The following is an 8906-nucleotide window of genomic DNA, read 5'->3' as shown; positions in this document are numbered from 1 at the left end:
TTCATCTAGTATAGAAAAATGTTGTTTAAATGAATATTAATTACAAACTGTTATTAAATATGTATTATTATTTCCAGCAAAAAGTTTTAACAAAATTACAAGATCCAAATCAGATATGTACACATAGATTTAGTATTTTTATATTTGGCGCACATAATAAAATATGTTTATTGTAAACACGTTTTTAGTTTTATTAATTCATTAATGTGTGGCTATTAACGCTATCTATAATGTACGTAAATAATATGATGACCAAAATATTATGCATGATTGAAACATTTCGATGTTACTAAAAATTTTTATTGAAAAAGCAAAGTTACAGTATAATTTTACATAGTTTTTTAGTAATGAAAAACATATTTATATTATATAACATTTATTAGACATTAGTTAAAAACAAAATAATAATAATAATATAATCATAATAATCATTTATGCAGTACAAAAGTTGGTCTCTATTATTATTACCGTAGTGTCGCGTTTTTTTCCTATCACCCCTGCTACTCGGCCTGCCGTGAATCCAGTACGTGGCCAGATTCAGAAAAGAGAGAGGAAGAGATGGAGACAGAGACAACCGAGAACCAGGTACGGGTTACCTCTACACGATAGCGTTACATAACGAATCCTAACTTCTCTATTGGAGCGCCTTACTGCGGATAAATTGACCAACTTCATCCGATCACTAAGAGCCTTATCCCCCACCACGGGAGTTTCTAAACCTATATATACAGCCGTGGTGATAATTATCCTAGGTACTTTCAATGTTAGTATTGGATAAACTACAAAACGATATTGGTAAAAAACTGATAGGTACATTTTTTAATTGTTGACCGCTACTTCACTACATGCTATAAACATTATGATAATAATTACTTTAAATTTATTGAATAATGATATAAAGACATTTTCTTTGATATAAAGATATTTAGAACCTATTTTTGTAGAAGTAAATTATACCGGTTTATATAAGTTGACAAATTTAAGAATTCTATAACTTGCCTTGAAAGAAAATGAATGTGACTGAAAAATAAGCTGTTATAGAAAAGATAAGACACAATTTATTATTTGTTCATATACAAAGTAATATTATTTTTATGGAAAGTAAAAATGTAAACACTAGAGTTGAATTGTGAAACACAAACGAAATTTTTACGAACTTGTTAAAAATAGTTACATTATTAAATATTAACACAATACTTTTCTAATAATGTTCTTCGCCATTGTCCTATCTGTACATCGTTATAATAAACAGATGTACCTATAAAGATGAAATTTATTAAGAGAATTTGAGATTTTACATTAGTAAATTTTTTTTTTATGAAAATCATTTACAAAGAATCTTATGTATTGTAAATAACATGTGTTTGTATGATGTAGATGTTTTTCTACATAGTGCAAAATGTTGAAGAGGCAACTAATGTGCCTCCATTTAGAATGTATATCACTAACAGTAACATAGCGGTAAGCCTGTTTTGCAATATTTTCAGCCAAATTAATATATATTGAACTGATGCATTATGAGAAAATAGAGTTCTCCTAATTTTTATAAATAGAAAGGAAGCAGAATAATTAAAAATCTCAAGTAATAATACAATGCAAAAAATTATTGTAATCTTAAGTTATTATTTTACGAAATATAAAATGTGTGTAAAAAAGTGACTTTTCAGATAAAACCAACATGTAGATCAAACTATACATATTGGGTTGCGACATAAGTAAGTTCGGTTAAACTCAATATTTTTCTTTATTTGACCGAATTTATTTATGCTACAACCTAATAGATGTTAAGTTTAAAATATACAAAATGTGTAAACAGTTTTCCTCACATTACATTATGAAACGAAGCATTTTGTTGTATCAGGAAAAATGAAATATAATTCACGCCTCTTTTCTGAAGTAAGCACTGGAACAGAAATTTTTTATCAAGTCCATTTTTAAACTATCGAAGGACAATCTTAAATCTCAACACAATCCTCCTGTTTGTTGCTGATAAACTTCTATTGTGTCTCCTTCTTCCATCTCAAGGGTTGTTGGTGTATCTAATTCGTTTATGGGTTCTCCATCAAATCTAAACCTTACTGCTGCTATCGCCAAGCCCTATATAAAAATATAATACTCTTACTACTACAAATACAATGATCTCTAATTGTTTAGATTATTTAGATACAGATATAGATATAATATAGATATTTATCTATACAAAGCTACATAAATTATATACACACCATTTTATAATTCAGGGGTGTAACTTCAAATTATAATAATAAATTAAATACAGACTCTTACCACACGATCACAGTAGGCATTCATTAATTTCCTGAGTGGTGTGTGCTTCTTAATTTTAAACTGAACCACTGCACTATCTTGTCCCAATACTTTTAAATTTATGTGCTCCGATTCTGCTTTAGTTTCCTGTAACAAAGGATGTTCTTGAATCATCACTTACCATTGCATCAATTTTAAGGTTAGAAAATATTACCTTCTTCTCGTCAGACATGTTTACAGTTTTTCACAAATACGTTAGCTTGTCACTGATTAATAAAGAAACTTCCACGAAATCTTTTTAACTACCGTGTCAAATATCAGACCACTTAAAATTCTTATAAATAAACGTAAGTACAAATGAATCACTCGCAATAATCCCGCTACTACCTTTGTAGCTGTAATCACAACGTTTCCATACTACGCAAGTAGTATACGTACTATCATAGAAAGTTATTGGCATACACACGTTTTGAAAACCTAGCATACGTGATTAATAAACTTTTTAGGGAATTTCGTTACTCAGTCACGATCTGGTGAAAAACAAAATGAGTATCATACGTAACTTCACACTTATCAAAAAGTGCGCAAAATTTTCAATTTTTAAAGAAATAAATCTAAATAAGGTTGTCTTTAATGTTTACATTTTAAGGTTAACTTTTAGCCACATATACTTATATTTAATACATTCATATTATTATACTAATCAACTACCTAACAATCACTATCATGATTCATGATGAATCTATCATGATGAATCATATCTATGTATCCTTTATTAGAATATAAAAGATGCGAAAATGTAATTTCGTTTTATCAATGAAAATCATACAATTAAATTGCAGTATATTCAAGCATCAAATGATTTCTCTTTTATAAATAATTATGCAGTTAAGAAATAGAAAGTTATTCTACATAAAATTGTATTATTAATCATTGTATTAACAAAAGATCAATCTTGAAATAAACAAGACCATTCAACTTTAATTTCTTATATATATATATATATATATATGTATGTATATAACGCTACTAAAATGCGCTATCACAGTAGCAAAATTTGCATAATTCGAAGCCTGCATATGCGTGCATAGTATTAAATTTAAAATAATCAAAATATACAAAATATATTCACTACTATTTTATCTCATGGTAAAATATTCTAAAGCAAAGTGTATGTCTATATGTATATGAACAAAATATAAAGTTTCGTACTGCAAACTATGTTCAGAACGTAAGTAAATGTTCCATCTTGTTTGAAAATTTTTTTGGCCCTGAAAAGGACCGTTTTTATTTCTAGAGCATTTTTTGACTTTCTATTTTGAGCTGGTGTACTTGGTGACTGCCTTGGTGCCTTCACTGACTGCGTGTTTTGCTAATTCTCCGGGAAGTAAAAGTCTTACAGCGGTTTGAATTTCACGAGATGTAATTGTAGAACGTTTGTTGTAATGCGCCAATCTTGATGCTTCTGCTGCAATGCGTTCGAAGACATCATTGACGAAACTGTTCATGATGCTCATCGCTTTGCTGGATATACCGGTGTCAGGGTGTACTTGTTTCAACACCTTGTAGATGTAAATAGCGTAGCTTTCCTTCCTCCTCCTCTTCTTCTTCTTGTCAGCTTTACTAATATTCTTCTGAGCCTTACCAGCTTTCTTCACAGCTTTTCCACTAACTTTCGGCGGCATGATGCTTCAAATTATCTTCGAATTATCGTAGATGAATACTGCCGTACGATTCACTCTTCCAAAGAATACTGAGCGCAGTGAGGACGCATTCCTTTTATACACTGGAATAGGGGCTACGTTGAACCAATCACAATTCAGCTTGGAACTGCTAGCGCCTTTCTACAATCTGATTGGCGCGCTGCTGCTACCATTGCATTCTCCACGATACAATTGATTTTATACGCGTAACATATCTAACATATTTCTAAGGCCTTTTTTACAAATTAAAAGTATAAAAATTATATAGTTTCCTTTTTTTATATTAAAAAACATAATGGATGTGTGTAACAAAATTGAACTAACAAATATTATGTATTTTATAGTGAAAGTTACGCAAGAGAAAATAATATGTAGCTTTAAAAATTTAACGCAAAAGAATTAATATATATATGTGCACATATTGATAAACTAAAACAATAGAATATATTAATAAAATATTTTCACATAGTTTGTAACTTCAGTACTTATAAATAAAAATTATTTCCGGAACTCATGCTTATAAGATAGAAAGGAAGAATAATGGGCTAGGTAAAAGAGTAGGTTGATAGTAAATTAATAATAATTTAGTACATTTATTCTTGGTTTTAGCCAATCTTTTGAATTATTTCTTTTCTTTTCTATACTATTGGCATTGCATAATTAATTAATATATTACAATAGTATATAATTTATTTAAAGTGCTTATTATAAAGTAAAATTTATACAGTAACTAAAGTAATACTGCTATTATCAATTTTTACTACTTCCTTTTTGGTGTATGAATTGAACCTTGTAATAAAGAAAGAAAAATATATATAGACCTTTTTAGGTAATTTATGATCAAATTAGGAGATAGTAGATGGTTATTTACTGAAAATTCTCAATGTGAGAATTGATTGTAAATATCAATAAATAAAAAAAAAAGCAGATGGTTATCCTTAAGAATTAAATTGTTCTCTATTTCAAATATATGTATGATTCTTTGCAAAATAATTAATCTACATTAATGAATATTGAGTAACGATTATTTCACATAATCAATTTTTTATATTTCGTGTTCTAAATTTTAAACTGCCTTTTCTAAACAAATGAATACATGTACGTCTTTTATTCAATACATATATAAATATATACACATTCAGAATGAAAAATACGGTGAAGAAACAATACAATAAGTATTCTAAAAGCAATTGTAGTTATAATTTATGGAGAGATATTTAAACGAAATATATCTCATTAAATATAATACAAAATACATAAAATTTTTCTTCTATTAATCAATATTTAAGCATTATATATTAATATAAAAAATGCTTTTTGTTAGATTATTACATTATATAAAATATAATTATTATTATTAAATATAATTGTGTTATGTTAATATATATATGATATATTATATATTAACATAACACAATTTAAGAATGAAATTTTAAATTTCAAATATATTATCAAATTGAAGGATTATTCATTTATAAAAATAATATAAAATAACAGCTTATAAAATTATTGTATTTCCGAACCAATGAGAACGCTGCTCGTCAGCGATTGGTCAGATTTTGTTGCTACGGACCATATATAAATGATGCTCTTGTACCGCTCTGCGTATTCGCTTACATTCTTCGAGTAACGACGTAGGAGAAGAGAACAATTCTCGATGTTAGAAAGTGTATCGAATGTTTTTTGCGTGATGAAAGATGGAAGACCAAAAGATGCAGTTTCGTCACATTATGTTTCAATGCTTCAAAAAAGATAGTACGCCTGAAAACACTGTAAAGGAGATTTGTGATGTTTATGGTGATCGGTCTATAACTGTTCAAACAGTCCGGAGTTGGTTTAGGAGGTTTAGAGCCGGAAATTTTAATCTGAAAGATGAAGACCGCAGCGGTCGTCCATCCACCACTGATATTGACCTTATCAAGGCCTATCTCGATGAATACCCGAAGTCTAGCATTCGTCAGATAGCAAATGCTTTAAACATTCCGCGATCAACGATTCATAATTATTTAACAAAGCTTGGGTACGTTAATCGCTACGACGTGTGGGTCCCCCATCAACTGACGGAGAGCAATCTCCTGAATCGAATTTCGACATGCCATTTTCTAATTCAACGCAACAAAAGAGAGCCATTTTTAAAAAAGTTAATTACTGGAGATGAAAGTTGGATTCTTTATGATAGCACTGCGCGCAAGCGATCCAGGTCGAGTCGAAATAAGTGTCCTTCAACGGTAGCAAGACGTGGACTTCGCCCGAAGAAGGTGCTGCTTTCAATTTGGTGGGACTGGAAGGGTATCCTCTACTACGAATTACTTCCGGAAGGGCAAACGATCAACAGTGAAAAATATTGCACTCAACTCGAAAAACTTAAGGAAGCCATTATCACAAAACGTCCTGAAGTGATGAACAAACGTGGCGTCGTGTTCCACCACGATAACACGAGGCCACATATTTCTTTAGCGGTGCGAACGAAACTTCTAGAGTTTGATTGGGATGTTTTACCACATCCTCCATATTCTCCAGACCTTGTACCATCGCACTATTATTTATTCCTCCCCCTAAAAGATTTTCTTCGCGATAGAAAATCCAAATCAGTAAACGAAGTGAAAAACAGCCTCGAAGAATATTTTAAAAGTAAGTCAAGAGAATTTTGGAAAAATGGTATTATGAGGCTACCGGAGAGATGGCAAAAGGTGATAGAAGAGAAAGGATTATACATTATTTAAGAAAGGGACACAGAAGGAAATATATTTTATACTTACCTTCTATTTAAAAAACGAAAAGAACTTTCCGGACAACCTAGTAACTGTTCTATTTAATCGTTTGTCTAAATGTCCAGTTGTGGAAAAGGAGGGAAAACAAAGGCGAAGGGAAATTCGAAACAAATCACTATCTGGAGTCGCTATCAGTCAAGGGGGTGTTTTGCCAAACATTCAAACGGCAACAATATATCCACGAAATGGCCCTTTTAAGGGCCAAAAATTATCTTCAAGACGAAGGATCTTCTCGGATTTTGCTCTGTCCTTTTAATCCTTCGGATTTACACAATTACCACAATAATCATCGGCGACCCACTTTACTCAATTTTGTAAAATGATTAAAATAAGAAATTTCATGGAAAATTTTCAAATTTATTACAGTCAAAATATTTGGAAATTTTTCCGTAGCTATTATTTTAGGATATCCTATATATATATATATATATATATATAAATATTATAGATTGAACCTCTGGAAAGTTGCCTGGTAAGGCTCATTGCCTGATATAACAATGGATATCTTTCATTGTCATCGTAAAATGGAACGGACAGGTGTGTTTCATCTGGTACACGAAAGGTCCCAAAGGGTGCTAAAAATTATAACAAAGAACATGATAATGAAGGCCCTCATAATCGTATGGGAAAATTGTTCGTATTATTAACAAAAAACTATTTCATCATTGCTTTACATATTATCACTACGTTATATCATTATATAATAAAAATTATGTGCTATTTATTTTAAATCGAATTTAAAATCTTAAAGTATCTTATCTTAAAGTAAAAGTAGAATCATCTATGATCAATGTGATAAGAAACTTGTAAAAAATGCAGATGAAGTTGACGGTGATTTGGAATCCATGAAATGCAAGAATTCAAACTTTGTTTTGTAAAAAAAAAGTCAATATTTATATAGTATGTAAAAACATATTGCTTAAATTGTTAATTAATAATAGTCAAACGCGGTAAATTAAAGTATTACGATGCACATATTCCATGAAATATGTTCCTAATTATATTATAACATTGAAAACAAGATGGAATATATCGAATATGAAGAGTAAGAAAATATATTTCATCTCTTCTTCAGACCACGAATGCCTCCTACAATCAGGAAACAATTCCCGGAACAAATATATCATTTATTAAATTCGTACCTAAGCAGCAGAACCTTTATAGTAAAAATTAAAGATACATACTCTGAAGTTAAAGATATCAAGGCAGGGGTTCCGCAAGGAAGCGTCCTAGGACCAATGCTATACACACTATACACGGCCAACATACCAACAACTACCAATAGCAAAATATTGACATTTGCGGACGACACAGCTGTACTAGTCAGGCATACTAATCCTGTAACAGCAGTCACATTACTACAAGAACATATCACAAAAATAGAAAAGTAGCTTCAAGATAAACAAATTAAAGCAAACTCCGATAAATGCAACCACATTACATTCACACTGCGAAAACAAATACCACCAAACATTATACTTAACGGCACGCAAATAACACAAACAAGGCAAGTTAAATACCTAGGACTCCACCTAGATACACGATTTACATGGAAACAACATATTAAATCAATAATATACAAAATACAGACAGCAAGAAGACAAATGCAATGGTTAACAAGTCGAAAATCCAAACTAAGCATAGAAAACAAATTAAAAATATACAAAACGATCATAAAATCAGTCTGGACGTACGAAATACCACTATGGGGAACAGCAGCAACGAGCCATATAAGCAAAATAGAGACAATCCAAGCTAAAATCCTCAGAACAATAGTAAACGCACCATGGTACGTCAGAAACGAAGATATACGGAAAGACCTTGGAATACCAACGGTCAAGGAGGAGATTAGCAAATACGCAAGAAGGTACAGAGAAAGAGTAGCAACGCACCCGAACCGGCTGGCAGCTGAAACGATCAACACATCAAACATAGAAAGAAGACTAAAATGGAAACACCCAACAGATCTCACAAAGGACATAACTTAACAAACACGAAGATGGTACCCCGCTGAGGGTAACTACCCATATGTTATATTATTACAACACCAAGATATAACATTTTACCAAATGTCCTACTGGACAAATTGTAAAATTTAAATAAACAAATAGAAAAAAAAACGTTGGGGGAAAAAAAGACTTGTGTAATAGTGCGTACTGGTCCGTTA

At 30.8% G+C, this 8906-nt stretch overlaps 2 protein-coding genes across 2 annotated transcripts; both read right to left on the bottom strand.

Annotated features, from left to right (window-relative positions):
* Nucleotides 1-1035: 1035 nt before the first annotated feature.
* Nucleotides 1036-2723, bottom strand: Sumo (Small ubiquitin like modifier). Its single transcript, XM_069117535.1, has 3 exons — nt 2480-2723; nt 2287-2412; nt 1036-2097 (listed from the first exon to the last, which is right to left on the bottom strand). Exons 1-3 carry the CDS (start codon nt 2495-2497, stop codon nt 1963-1965), a joined length of 279 nt encoding a protein of 92 aa, XP_068973636.1. The 5' UTR covers nt 2498-2723; the 3' UTR covers nt 1036-1962.
* An 802-nt stretch (nt 2724-3525) lies between these two features.
* Nucleotides 3526-4029, bottom strand: LOC138182033 (histone H2B). Its single transcript, XM_069117523.1, has one exon. It carries the CDS (start codon nt 3948-3950, stop codon nt 3579-3581), a length of 372 nt encoding a protein of 123 aa, XP_068973624.1. The 5' UTR covers nt 3951-4029; the 3' UTR covers nt 3526-3578.
* Between the last annotated feature and the right edge of the window lie 4877 nt (nt 4030-8906).

Source organism: Bombus flavifrons, chromosome 1 (assembly GCF_040668555.2).
Source record: "Bombus flavifrons isolate JBK064 chromosome 1, iyBomFlav1_principal, whole genome shotgun sequence".
Classification (NCBI taxonomy): domain Eukaryota; kingdom Metazoa; phylum Arthropoda; class Insecta; order Hymenoptera; family Apidae; genus Bombus; species Bombus flavifrons.
The sequence above is the reverse complement of the archived record's forward strand: the minus strand, read 5'-3'. Positions and strand labels throughout refer to the sequence as shown.

Bases quoted from the DNA above. Each gene is read 5' to 3' on its own strand.
- Sumo (XM_069117535.1), bottom strand. The intron at 2,098-2,286 runs GTAAGAGTCTGT...ATTTTTATATAG, and splicing joins ATGCCTACTGTGATCGTGTG to GGCTTGGCGATAGCAGCAGT.
- LOC138182033 (XM_069117523.1), bottom strand. From the start codon at position 3,950: ATGCCGCCGAAAGTTAGTGGAAAAGCTGTGAAGAAAGCTGGTAAGGCT.